Source organism: Amblyraja radiata, chromosome 11, assembly GCF_010909765.2.
Source record: "Amblyraja radiata isolate CabotCenter1 chromosome 11, sAmbRad1.1.pri, whole genome shotgun sequence".
NCBI lineage: Eukaryota > Metazoa > Chordata > Chondrichthyes > Rajiformes > Rajidae > Amblyraja > Amblyraja radiata.
Genome location: NC_045966.1, coordinates 42,159,502 through 42,174,263, shown reverse-complemented (window position 1 = coordinate 42,174,263; position 14,762 = coordinate 42,159,502). Strand labels below are relative to the sequence as shown.

Below are 14,762 nucleotides of genomic sequence, written 5' to 3'. Positions count from 1 at the left end.
TTATCAGGATGTTGCACTGGCCCAGCTCCTGCTGCCTGACGGGGTCACTGTAGGTGGTCTGGATGTGCCGGTCGATCTCCTTAGAGCAAGCTAAACTCCCACTGCGCTTCTGCCCTAGTAGTTGTTTGGTGAAGCCAAAGGGGTTGGCTATGAAGGGTGCTTGCTTCCTGGCTCTTTCCATCCGGCGTCATCGGTGCCACTCAGCTCTACGGAGGGTCAGCAGCTTTTTCCTCAGGATGGTTCACAGCTCAGCCAAGAGGGGGACGTTGCTCTTTGCTGGCCTCTTTATACTGCTTCTTGAGGGACTTCAGCTCCTGCTGGATCTTGTGGATCTATGTTGCTCGCTGATTCATGGTTAAAGGTGTTCTGGCCGGCTTCTTCTCCACTGCTCCAAACCTTTTCACAGCCAGGCTGACGATGATTGTCGTCATCGTCCGCAGCTTTTGATCCGCGTCTCCCTTCGCAGTTGCTTCTAGCACCTTGTCGACGTCCTCATCGAACAGATGCCAAACTGCCGTCTAGCAGGCCTGTGGCCATTTGACTCGAACCTTCTCCGGAGGTCTGTTCTGAAGGTCTAGTTGCGCCACTTGGAGGCTTTGGGCTCTATGGGGTGCCTCCTGGCCCGGCTCCTCCTGCGTCTCACCAGATAAAATACCTGTGTGATGTGACACTCCCTCTCCCTACAAACACTTCATCCGGGTCTGGTGAATCTTCAGGCCTCGGCCGTTCTTGCAGACCTTTCAACATCTGCATAGTAGGTTGTCCATTGCCTTGAGTCGTTAGCCTTTGATTCGTCAAATTAGGGTGCTCACTCCTCCCCCTCTTGGGCACCCCTGGAGGTATTTTTCCATGTGTTTTTCTGTAGCGATTTGGGTCTCCTCTCAGAGGATGGGGTTTGGGCTGCCAACCTGCCCGGCCCCAGTTGCCGTCTTTCCGAGCTGTATGTTTGAGTGTAATTCAAACTTAAGAGTTGAAGAAAAACTGGGTTCCAGGCCAGGGGCTTCCAAGGGTCTACAATCCACCTATCTTTTGCCAGACTTTGTCCTGCCCCTATCTCTCTCCCAGCGTTCTTTCCCCCCTACCCCCTGGCAAAATCAGTCTAATGAAGTGTCCCGTCCAGAAACGTCACATATCTGTCTCCAGATATAGACACAAAATGCTAGCGTAACTCAGCAGGTCAGGCAGCATCTCAGGAGGTAAAGATTAGGTGACATATTGGGTCGGGACATTTCTTCAAATATGCTGCCTGAGTTACTCTGCCACTTTGTGTGTTTTTTAGAATATATTCTTTCCCTTTCCTATCTTTTACTTTCAATGGTAGTATACATCCAATGGTATTAACTAATCAACTAATCAAAAGTAATTTACCTCTATTGACTTAGATCCCCCTTTTTGCGATGTTGGAAATTCCCTTATTTGTCATACAGTTCAATACATTTTCACTCTAGTGAAGATTTTATAGCGTTTATTTTCTGTTTAATTTTAACTTTGGATTCTAATTTGTTTTTGCCAGGAAGTTAAAATTCTTGTCATTTTTGGGCTAGGTTCATGCTGACATTTTTAAACAGCACTGTTCAGCATGGTGAGTATTGAGTCCTTTGAGGTTTCCGCAGCCACGTTGTGATTCAGATGGGGAGCGAGAGGAATTCGAGAGAGTTGAGTAAATGCAAGTGCAGCAAGATCTGTATTGTTTAGTCAGCAGTTATAAAGTCTGCTCTGGCTGGCTCAGCATCACCACAGCTGCTGTTTCAAACTGTCGCCAATATTTCTTTTTTTTTTCTTCTTTTTTATTAATTAGAAGTACAATAAATTACAGTAATACACATCCATATATCTTATTACATTTTGTTGTACCACTTCGTTTTTCGAGCTTTAAAAAAGGTAGAAATAAAAGAAGTAAGGAAAGTGAGCAAGAATCGTGAAGGTGCAGGAAAGTGTTGGGAGAAGAAAGCCCCTTGAGGAAGAAATTAGAGAAGGAAGTAAAGAAAGGAAATAAGACCCTAGAAAGAAAAGAAAAAAAAGGAAAAACAATCGCTCTATTGTAACACAAAACTCCGCAAAAGAAATTATTTTATACCCCCCGTTACCAGATCCTGGTACCATTTATATTTAAAATTACTATTGCACCTTATGCTTGTAATAGTTCCGTAAATGCAGACCACGTCTTTTGGAAGTGGTCTGCTTTTCCTGCTAGGAGGAGTCTCATCTCTTCCAAGTGTAGTGTTTCGAACATGTTTGAAATCCACATTTTTATTGTTGATATTGGAGCATTTTTCCAAAATTTGAGTATAAGCTTTTTTCCCATTATTAGCCCGTAATTAAGTAAGTTCTTTTGAAACACATTTAATTCGGGGTTACCTTCCGATATTCCAAAAATGATCCATTCTGCTTTTGATACAAGTTTACTGTCGCCAACATTTCAAGCACTAGATCTGCCCAAGAAAGGAAGGTGGTCAATGCATGGAGATATGCAGTGAAGATGGACACAATGTACTGGAGTAACTCAGTGGGTCATGCAGCATCTCTGGAGAAAACAGATGGGTGATGTTTTGAGTCGGGACCCTTCTTTAGATTAAAAATAAGGGGATAGAACTGGAGATAGTAAAAGGCCAGAACAAAGCAGGGCCAATAACAGATGACCAAGGAAGGGTGGAACCAATGGTAGTAATGGCCCAATGTTAGCTGGGGAAGAGGTGATAACAAAGGGATACAAGGATATGAACAGTGGAACAGGCAGGGTTTGCTGTGTTATCCTTCGGGCCCTTTACAAGAAACCTGTGCCATTTCTGAAAGGCAAGTGACCAGTTTTTAAGTGTACAGGAGACAATGTCATCAATCCCTTAGAGGACCAAAGCACAGCTGGACCTCACAATGTTTCACTGAGCATCTGTGTTTGCAAGAATGGTAGGTGTTCTTGATGTAATTGAAACTTGCTGAATAGTGAAAGACCTGGATAGAGTGGATGTGGAGAGGATGTTTCCACTAGTGGGAGAGTCTAGGACCAGAGGGCACAGCCTCAGAATTAAAGGAGGTACCTTCAGAAAGGAGATGAGGAGGAATGTCTTTAGTCAGAGGGCTGTGAATCTGTGGAATTCATTGCCGCAGATGGCTGTGGAGGCCAAAATATTGAGTGATTTTAAAGTGGAGATTGATAGGTTCTTAATTAATAAGAGTGTCAAGGGTTATGGGGAGAAGGCAGAAGAATGGGGTTGAGAGGGAAAGATAGATCAGTCATGATTGAATGGCTGAGTAGACGATGGGCTGAATGCCCTAATTCAGCTAATATAATATGAACTAGTCCAAAAGAGCATCTAAATAATCGCATCAATCCCACAGGCAACAAGAAGTGGAATGATTGCACTAAACCTGTATCACCTTAACACAGTGGTCCTCCGATTCAGAATATCGGAAGCCTTAAGTGAGCTGGTACTCTATACCCCTTTGCGGTTTCATGTGGTCATGAACAAATCCAAGGCAACATTTTGAAAAATGGCAGTGGTGCTTTTCGCATTGTGCTACTCAGTATTTCTTTTTCACTCTAGATTACTATCGGACATTATCTGGTCACCTCCACCTTTGTCATTCGTGGGAGCTTGATTTGTGCAAATCATTTATTAGATATCCAACAGTGACTACCTTTCCAAAAGTATGTCAGTGGTTGTACAGTTCTTTGGGAGTTCTGTAAGGGATGTGAAAGATGTATATAAATGCACGTTCAACCTTCAGATATAGACCATCTAGGTATTACAATCGTAATTTTTGGGGAGAAACAGGGGTTGTCCTGGACTCCTGCAATTTGCATTGATATCTAATGCACCACATTTTAGTTTAGTTTGGAGATAAGATGTGAAAACAGGCCCTTTGCCCCTCCAAGTCCATGCCGACCAGCAATCACCCAAATACTGTCCCACTCATGAGGGATAATTTACAGAAGCCAATTAACCTACAAACCTGCAGGCCTTTGGAATGTGAGAGGAAACTGAAGCACCCAGAGAAAACGCACGCACTCACAAGAAGAACATACACATTCCATACAGACCTCACCCATCGTCAGGATCGGGTCTCTGGCACAGTAATGCAGCAACTCTACTGCTGCACCACTGTGCAAGAGTATCTAAGATATGAGGGCTTATACAAGGTGTAAGAGATAGACCAGATAGATCGGAATAAGAAATCTATTCATTCAGAGTTGTAATTCCGCGGATTTCAAGCCGTGAGTGTTCGCTGAGATTCTAGGGTAATTGTGCATCGGGTCAACCAGAATTTGGCATTCAGCTGAAGAAGGAACATTAAGTAATATTGAAAGGCAGACCTGGCTTGAGGGCCTACTTCTACATCTCTTATGTTTGAAGCATACCACTAATTTGGTAATGAAGATGACTTAATCAGTTTAATTTCCTTTAAATTATTGTGCTCTTCAAGATCAATGACAATCTTTTATTTTGTCACAGATCACACAATTATCTAAGGACCTGGAAGATGCAAAGACAAAGTTGGCCAACATTCCAAAAGAATCTCCAGTTCAAGTTAATGTCCCACCACCACCACCTCCTTTACCAGGTCAAGATCCATCATATCAGCTTTCAGGACAAGTGGGAATACCTCCACCTCCTCCATTGCCAGGACAAGTGGGAATACCTCCACCTCCTCCTCCATTGCCAGGACAAGTGGGAATACCTCCACCTCCTCCTCCATTGCCAGGACAAATGGGAATACCTCCACCTCCTCCGCTGCCAGGACAAATGGGAATACCACCACCGCCTCCACTACCAGGTCAAGGAGCACCTCCACCACCACCACCACCACTCCCAGGTCAAGGAGGACCTCCACCACCACCTCCACTCCCAGGTCAAGGAGGACCTCCACCACCGCCTCCACTATTAGGTTTCGGTGGACCTCCACCACCTCCAGGATTCCATGGCTTTGCCAATGTTCCAGTGGTCGCAGCATTACCCTTTGGGTTGGAACCTAAAAAGGAGTACAAGCCAGAAGTTCAACTCAAAAGGGCAAACTGGCCAAAAGTAAGTGAATATTTTTTTTATCGTTTTGATTGATTGAATGATACAGCATGGAAATAGGCCCTCGGTCCCACCGAGTCCACATTGACCATCAATCACCCGTTCACTTAGTTCTATGTTATCCTACTTCTACAAACACTCCATAATCGTGAGAGGCAATTTACGGAGACCAATTTACCTACAAACCCGCACGTCTTTGCGATATGCGGGGAAACCATAGCATCGTCCAGAGGAAACCCATTGAGTCATGATTGAAGAACGTGTACATTGCCCACAGACAGCACCCGAGGTTAGGATCAAACCCTGATTTCTGATACCGTGAGTCAGCAGCTCTACCAGCTGTGCCACCAAATAGTTTTGTTTAGAATTGAATGGTATTTCATAATGTTTCATTGCAGGTGATGCTGATAGTAAGGGCAGTACAGTGGCACAGCGATAGAATTGCTGCCTTACAGAGTCAGAGGCCCGGGTTCAATCCTGACTTCGGGGACTCTATATGGACTCTGTATGTTCTCCCAATGACCTGCGTGGGTTTTCTCCGGGTGCTCCGGTTTCAAAGGTATCAAAGGTATTTTATTGGTCACATTCACATACACCTAGGTGTAGTGAAGTGAAATGCTTCTTGCCATTTTGCAGCACATAAAGAAGGAGTACAGACATAACATTAATAAGAGTTTTAAACATAAAGAATATCCCCCCACAATGGTTCCCATTATGAGGGAAGGCACAAAGTCCAGTCCCCAACCCCAGTTCACCCATAGTCGGGCCTATTGAGGCCTCCACAGTTGCCTCTACGGAGGCCGGATGTTCCAGGCCGTTCTCGCCGGGTGATGTTGCTCCGGCGTCGGGAGAGTCCTCTCAGCGGCTTGGGAACCCTGGAACGGCCACTTCCGTACTGGAGGCCGCGGCTTCCGAAGCCAACAAGGCCGCGCTGGTTGGAGCTCCACAACTGGCGATCTCATCTTGAGGTCCCAGGCTCCCGGTGTAAAGTTCAGCGCCGCCGCCCGCAGCTGGTCGCTCCACAGTCCCGCAGCTCCGCGATGTTTTCCTCAGCGACCTTCAGCTCACCGGAGCTCCAGCGCGGCGACCCGGGCAAGGCATCGCCCGCTCCGCGATAGCGCTCCAGCGCTGTGCCGCCGCCGAATCCGAGGTTCTGGGCGGTCCCCGACAGGAAACGCCGCTCCAGGCCCGCTGGTAGGCCGCGAGGCCGGGTCGAAGCTGCAGCCCGGAGAAAAGCTGCCTCTCCGACCAGGTAGGGACCCTGAAAGGTAGTTTCCCCCTTCCCCCCCCCCCACCCCCCAGATAAAAAAGTCTAGACCTCCAAACAAAACACTTTAACTAACTAAAATAAAAATAAAAAGATGAAAAGACAGACAGCTGCTGGCTGGGCAGCCATGCACAGGACAGCGCCCCCTAGTTTTTTCCTGCCACATTCCAAAGACATACAGATTTGTAGGTTCATTGGCATGGCAAAAAAAATTATTGTCCTTATTGAGAAGGATAATGTTTAGGAAAGAACTGCAGATGCTGGTTTAAATCGAAGTGAGACACAAAATGCTGGAGTAACTCAGCGGGACAGGCAGCATCTCTGGAGAGAAGGAATGGGTGACGTTTCGGGTCGAGACCCTTCTTCAGTCTGAAGAAGGTGTCAAGGAAAGACCGTTCACGTCACGGCCCTGTTTTCACCCATCTTTCCACCACCACGCTCAAGAAGCACAAGACAGACACCATTGTACGCAGATGCCGAGAAGTGTGTTCAGCTCTAGCTGAACAACTTCTAATCTTGTGTGTGGACTCGATAAGAAGAAGAAGTCTGAAGAAGGGTCTCGACCCGAAACGTCACCCATTCCTTCTCGCCAGAGATACTGCCTGTCCCGCTGAGTTACTCCAGCATTTTGTGTCTACCTTCTGAAGGATAATGCTAGTGTGTGGGGATTACTGGTCGGCGAGGACTCGGTGGGCAGAAGGGCCTGTTTCCGTGCTGTATCTCTAGACTAAACTAAACTAAAAAAATGACTATTTGTGAATATATTGATTAAAATGGCTTCAAAGGGTTTCCACAGATTCGCCACTCTCGATTGCCTTTTATCATTGCTGGTTCTGGATTTTCTTGCCATTGGGGACGTCCTTCCTGCATCTAATCTGTCCATTCCTGTTAAAAGTTTTCATTTTCTGTGCGATCACTTTTTGTTCTTTGAAGCTCAAGTGAATTTAAGCCTCATTGATCCAATCTCTTTTCATAATCAGTCCTGCTATCCTTGAAATTAATGATGTGAACTTTTGATGTGAACTTTTTCTTAATACCATCCTTGGCCGATACGATATGCCTGAACTTTAGTGAGGAAATATTTATCTCTATTATCAAGTGATTTCTTTCATCTCCCACATTATATTCCATCTCCATGCTGCCCTCTCACTCAGCTTGCTTGTATCGTGTATCTTGAAGCCTCTTAACATCCTCACATTCTCACATCAGTCAGATTTGAATCCATTTTACACAGCCAAGAATTTCAGCCAGTTGAATTGTATTTATATGCATTCTTATCGGTAGCGGAGTTCGGCAGCAGGTAGGATAACATGTATGCACTTCCTCCAGTTGTGGCATGTTTAGTTTTCTTTTCAATGTCTGACGTGGGCACAATGGAGTCTAGTTGTCATTTGTAGCGTAATTCTGTTTTTTGATTTGTATTACCACAAAGCAAATTATTGGCAACTATCTTTAATTTTCTTTCACGTAATTGGCTATATTGTTATTCTATTTATCTTTCAGCTTCTGCCTAAAGATTTGAATGAAAAGTGTTTCTGGGTCAATGTGAAGGAGGACAAGTATGAGACTAAGGAACTGTTCGCGAAACTCACTCTTACATTCTCTGCCCAGACAAAGTGTAAGTTACTAATGGAAGACATTTTGGTTAATTTAATTACTTTAAACTTCCTAACTCGGATTCGAATACCTGTAGATTCAGGAACAGTTTCTTCCCAGCTGTTATCAAGCAACTGAACCATCCTATCACCAACTAGAGAGTGGCCCTGACCCACCATCGACCACATTGGAGATCCTCAGACCATCATTATTTGGACTTTACTGGATATTATCTTGCACCAAACGTCATTCCCCTTATCCTGTATCTGTACACTGTGGACAGCTTGATTGGAATCATGTGTAGTCTTTCCACTGACTGGATAGCACACAACAAAAAAGCTTTTCACTGTACCTAGGTACATGTAACAATAAACTAACCTATGTATCCCAGCTAAGGGTATATATTTAGGATAAGGAATATAAGTTTGGATAATCTCAAATTCAAGACTTATAAGCCATCACATTCTTGGAAATATTGTGCTTCAATTCAGGAGTTTTTAGGACTGAAAGTTTTATAGAATCTAATGTTTTCAAATTATTCTTTTACTAATACCAAATATTGGAATTCCTGATGCACAAGTACAGGATACAAATCTTTGAAATGCTAGATATTCCTTAAGTCCGTTCGTTCCATAGCCCATGTGTCAATCTATCTTGTTCAAAAGGGAACTGCAGATGCTGGAATATCGAAGGTACACAAAATTGCTGGAGGAACTCAGCGGGTGCAGCAGCATCTATGGAGCGAAGGAAATAGGCGACGTTTCGGGCCGAAACCCTTTTCGGCCCGAAACGTCGCCTATTTCCTTCGCTCCATAGATGCTGCTGCACCCGCTGAGTTCCTCCAGCAATTTTGTGTCAATCTATCTTCTCGCTTTATGCAAGCATTCCCTAAGCTGCCCTTAATTCTCAGCTGAATCAAAAATCTGTATTAATAACCTTTTCAACCAAGCCTCTTTCTAAACAAATATTGAACCAATTCCTTTTTAAGAAATTGGTCGATTCAGAATATGTTTTACCGACAACACTGTTCCAAATTCTGAAGGAAAGGATTGGTTATTGGCCTTGTCCTTTAATTATAATCTAATGCAAAATGTAATATGATTCTGTGCGTGCTGTCCAAAATACTTAGACTGCTCTACCATGTCTGAATAACGATGCAGGATATTATGTCATTATCTAGTGTGATTTAAGCCATTTCTCTCATTTATATGTCATGAACATCCGACTGTAGAACTGTCTTTCAACACATTATCCATTTGAATGTCAAGTTCCTTCTTGACCATAATTGACCTGAAGAAAGATCCCACATGTCCATTCCCTCCCCAGATACTGCTTGTCCCACTCAGTTCCTCCAGTACATTGTGAATTACTCAAACATAGACAATGGGTGCAGGAGTAGGCCATTCGGCCCTTTGATCATCCACAATCAGTACCCCGTTCCTGCCTTCTCCCCATATCCCTTGATTCCGCTATCCCTAAGAGCTCTATTTAACCCAGGATTCCAACATTTACAGTTTCTGGGCTCTCAAGTTCCTGCCTGCTCTATGCACTTTGAACTTCATGCAGGAGTCACATCCCCAGTGATAAATAAAGTGGGAAGTCTTGCACTCTACTGGGACAAAATAGATTATTTCAGCTTCACCCATTAGCTTGATTAACTGATTTACTAAATTTTGTTCGTTATCTTTTTATTTTTAAGTTACTGTAAACTTCATTGATATTGATAGTCCATGGCAGGTTGAGCTCGCCTTATCTTCATTAAAGCTTCCAAATTATAATCTAATGCAAAATTTATAATGATTCTGTGCTTGCTGTCCAAGATACTTAGAGTGCTCTACCATGCCTGAATATTTTAGCAGGATATTATGTCATTATCTAGTGTGATTTAAGCTATTTCTCTAATTTAAGTTTTATGACCTTTCGACTGTAGAACTGCCTTTCAACACATTATCCATTTGAATGTCAAGTTCCCTCTTGACCCCAATGGGCCTGAAGAAAAATCACAACATGTCCATTCCCTCCCCAGATACTGCCTGTCCCACTTAGTTCCTCCAGTACATTGTGTTTTACTCAAGATTCCAACATTTACAGTTTCTGTGTAAATGTTCACGTGGTCAAGCAACATAGCTGTAACGTATCAGTTGAAATGACTGGTAGCGAGGTCATAACTGTATAAATTGACTATAAACCCACAGACGAGGAGAGTAATAACAATATTGGGTACCAAATCCAGGGCTGAGGACTTCAAAGAGTGGTTCCATTTAGTGCTCCAGATCAGCTTTTTTATGGTTGGATCTGCTATAAAGTTCTGCCTCTTTCATTCTCACCCTGCTACCAAGTCAGTAAATCAATCGTCATCATCAAGAGAGAACCTGATTTTTTTTCTCTGCTTTAGTGAGAAAGTTTAATGGTAAAATAAACCATGAGCTAAGTAATGGAACTATCTAAGCAGTGCAGTTTTAAACTGTTACCAAGCCCGAGTCTAAAACAGGTAGGCCTTAATGCGTTCCTGCATCATAGTTAATTTATCTGGTAATTACTTGAACCACAAAACAGTATCTCAAATATTTTCTGGCTATTGGACTTAATGCACAGCTATTTTGGTCACGTTATATTCAATTGTTTAAGCACTAAAGATTGAAATATGTTTCATCTTTGCATTATTCTGGGAGCATAAGCTGTGAATTATAGGTGTAGGAAAACTGATTTATTTGAACAAAATATTCAAATACAAGAACTACATGATCTAACATATGTAGTTGAAGTTGCTTAGGAAATAGTTAAGATTATGTTTAAACTAGGTTTGAGACATTTTCTTGCCAATATTGTTTCACACCGTAGGCACAAAATGCTGGAGTAACTCAGCGGGTCAGGCAGCATCTCCGGAGAAAAGGAATAGGTGACATTTCGGGTTGAGACCCTTCATCAGACTAGTTCTAGTGACAACTGGTGGGGCACTTGAGACACTAGTATGTACTTGAATGTACATTATTAAAAAATAGCCAAATCACAGCTGGCCTTTGAACCACTGAACAATCTTTAAAAAAAACAAGCTCCTTAACAAGCTAAATACCATCAAGAGCGATGTTATTTGCACTATCAGCGACCCATCCAGTACCTTGGACAGGAAATGCCTTCTTCACTGGCACTTGGTGGCTGTAATAAACCTGTTCAATGTGCTATAGCAAGTCTCCTCGGGTAGATTATAGCATTCCTACATTCCCTGTAAAGGGGACTAGTGGCATCCCTCCTTGAGTGACACCAACATGTACAACAGTGTAGTCTGCTCGGCCATTCGAGTGGTTCTAGTCCAACAGGTACTGTGAGGTTGAATTTGGATAGTTCATAAATTATAGCAGCAGAGTCATTCGATCCATCACGTCTACTCTGCCATTCAATCATGGCTGATCTATCTTTCCCTCCCAACCCCATTCTCCTGTCTTCTCCCCATTACCCCTGACTCCCTTACTGAACAAGAATCTGTCAATCTGCGCCTTAAAAAGACTCAATGACTTCGCCTTCACAGCCTTGTCTGTGGCAATGAATTCCTCTGAATTAACACCCTCTGACTAAAGAAATTCCTCCTTATCTACTTTTGAAAGTTATGTCCTTTTATTCTGGTCCTAGACTCTCCCACAATTGGAAACATCCTCTCCACATCCACTCTATTTGGGCCCTTCACGATTCAGTAAGTTTCAATAAGTTACCCCCTCATCCTTCTAAGCTCCAGTGAGTACAAGCCCAGTGCCATCAAATGCTTATCATATGTTTACCCAATATTTCATGGGATCATTCTCGTAAACTCTCTCCAACGCCAGCACATCATTCCTCAGAAATGGAGCCCAAAACTGTTCACAATGCTTAGGCATATAAGAACTTCAGTGAACAAGTTTGCATTTTATAAATAGCCAGCAGTTTTCTCTCACCAGTGGCTGTTTCTTCTAATGTTAATGTGCAAGATGCCATGATAAATTAAATTAATAACTTACTGTGCTATCCTTATGAACACTCAATCACCAGGTTCCTGGCCCAGTACCATAGCCGGCACAACATTGAAACAAATGCTTGATGATCAGCACGGCCTTGAGGGACTGAAAGGCCTGTTACCTGACTATATATCGAAGAGAATGACAGGCATAATCTTCGACAGTACCTCTATATTGCAAAGTCTAGCTTCCATTTGTGATATTATACAGACTGAATTTGGTGTGGCTCAATATATTCTATCCTGACTGATGATTTTTCTCTTCTTTTCCCTCTTTGCAATTCTGTTATGGTGAAACATGCAGCTAGTAAAGGTAAGACATTTTTTTATTTTTCAAGATCTGTTATGAGTTGATTTCTGATCGTTTGAATGTGTTAGATGTGATTCTGCAATTCCTTGAGCAGACAAAAGCTGTCAAAATGGAACACTGTTCAGAAGAGGTATCCTACTAAGCTACACATCATGTTGCTGGCCTATAATTTCCTTAATGCATGTGTAATAAAGAACAGTTTAAGCATGCAAATGGTTCAGTATGGAAATAATTGGACTGAACAAAGCTTAAATATATGCCTGTCTTAATTGAGTATGGGGCAGAAATAGGACAAGGGAAATAAGTTTTGATGGTTTTCCTAATCTGCTATAGATTGACTAACGTACAACTCTGCAACTAAATATGTCCTCCATATTTCTGATCCTAATTTTATTTTTTTAACTGATCATGCATTTAATAACCAATGTTATTCAAACCAGCCATGAATTAAGAGAGGAAGTAGCCAAGTCCTGTATGGAGCATTGCGTTTTATGCACATACTTAATATAATCATTTTGGATATAGAATATATTGAACTACACGTGCTATTTTGTAGGATTGATTTTAAGTGATTCCATGGCAAAATGATACTTAAATTAATCCAAACTTCTACGAAATTACTTTATTTTCCATTTCACCAAGCCAAAAAAAAGAAACATTAATTACTTTCAAAATGTTTGTAGTGATTATTCTCAACTTTATTAAAACTTAAGTTGGTTGGTGGTGCATGGGAAGTTTCATAGGGACTTTAATTTTCAATTAAAGTAAATAGCAAAGGACAAAGTCTACTTTCTGGAAATTAGTCTGGAGCTGCACCACAATCAGATTTGTCTTTCTATCTGATTATTTTGGTTATCATATGAATATGGATGGATATGTTTCTTAAAGTGTAGTATAAGATCTTTGAAGTGGAGGTTCTCTGATTTATCTTGCAATTAATTCAGATCTTCAGCTTCATTTTACACTTAGTTTACTTTTAGTTATTTCTGTTTTAAGCTTAGGACTGTTGTTACACTGGCAGACCATGAAAGCACCTCCTGACAGTTGTTTATTGTGACTGGCCTTGATATATTGTGTTTTGATTTTAGGAAGTAGGATTTTTTTTCTGTCTGCAACAGGAAGAATTTACATCTCAACTATCTGTTGCAGTATGTTACATTCAGATTGTGTAGGTTAAGACAGCAGCCTAAAAAATCACTGCTTCAATTCATAGTATGCATATAGCAATATTTGTTCTGGTCAAATTTGTGGTGCTGCTATTTGAAGAGGCAATGTGTCTTGTTTAAGAATAACACCACTACGTTTTGGATGAAGGGTTTTTGTGTGGCTCAGTGAAGTTGCAATGATGCATCACTGATAATTTCTAGGCGTGAGTTATGATATCAGCAAATCTGATTTTTTTTTAAAGTTGTAAGTTTCATATCAGAAGTTTTTTCCCCATCAGTTTAACATGAAATTAGGGCAGCTGGAAAGGGAGATAAGGTTATGCATGTCAGTGGGGTTAAATAAAAATGCCATCAATGTATGCTGCCTGTGGAGTTCAAATAGCAATTGGACTTTATTTACAACCAAAGTAAACGCCACCCACAACTTGTTTAAGAGACGCCTGGATGTCTGCTTGCCCTGGGAAGTTAAACTAATATGTTGGAACTGTTCTTGACAGAATTTTGCAATCTTTAAGAATTCGTGCAAATCCTCAGAAAGGTTTATATTGAGCTCTTAAATCTATCTCTGTGTTGCCAACGTGACTGGAAACTTATTGTTCATTTGGTACAGGCAGAATTCTAACAGATGTGCATATAATTAGTTTTGAATTGTTGAGCTTGTGTCATCATAGCAATGCCGTGTATCATTTATCGAAGGACATAGCCTTGTTTTGAATTTTCTGAATTTTAAAATAACCTGTACAGGTTAAACTATGAATATCTTGGCCAACGTTGCCATCACTGATCTTCACAGTGGAAGCTTCAATTGTTATCTAACTTTGACATCTTTGTCAGCCATCTGTTTTCACACAATAACAGAATAGACTCTGTTTCTATATTCCCCTTCATTTAATGTAGTTGGAAAAAAAGTTATTTCACAAACTTTTCTTTTACTTATGCACAAGTTGGCAAGAGAAAAGCGAGAGGTTTCCAATGTTTAATGGATAATTCCTGGCTCTTCATTCTTTCTTTCCCCCAATATTCTATTTCAACTTCTGCTGGAAAATCACAGGACACGCAATCTTTAAATTATTGCTTGCAGCAGTAGCAGTTAGCTCTTTAGTTGTCACTTTTGAGTGGCGAATGCAGTGAGAGAACCCATTGTTCAAAGAACCACTTTGATACCAGCTCATTCGGCTGTTCTGGCAGTTGTTTATTTTTGTGAATATTCAATGATTGATCAATGATCAATGATACTTTATCAATCAGTCAATGATACTTTATTGTCACGTACATAAATACAGTGAAATTCTTTGTTTTGCATACAATCCGGTAAAACCTGTTATTATTTCTGAAGTGTCTTACGTTTCATATATCTTGAATCCTGGAAATTTTATCTAGAATACACACATCATTGTGCATAAAAATGTGTTTTGTTTCT

General features: G+C 41.6%; 1 protein-coding gene across 8 annotated transcripts in view; it reads left to right on the top strand.

The window, feature by feature from the left end:
* The window catches only part of diaph1 (diaphanous related formin 1), a 345,460-nt gene that overhangs the window by 171,403 nt on the left and 159,295 nt on the right, over window positions 1-14,762 (top strand). For 6 of the 8 annotated variants that reach the window (XR_004413473.1, XM_033029846.1, XM_033029845.1 and 3 more), the window contains 3 exons: window positions 4,452-5,021; window positions 7,789-7,903; window positions 12,171-12,179. Coding sequence is in view for 7 of the 8 variants with exons in the window: in XM_033029846.1 (XP_032885737.1) it covers window positions 4,452-5,021; window positions 7,789-7,903; window positions 12,171-12,179 (694 nt within the window). In the remaining variant the exon portion in view is untranslated. The remainder of the gene's footprint in view (window positions 1-4,451; window positions 5,022-7,788; window positions 7,904-12,170; window positions 12,180-14,762) is intronic. The other 2 variants (XM_033029849.1, XM_033029847.1) reach the window with 2 other exon arrangements.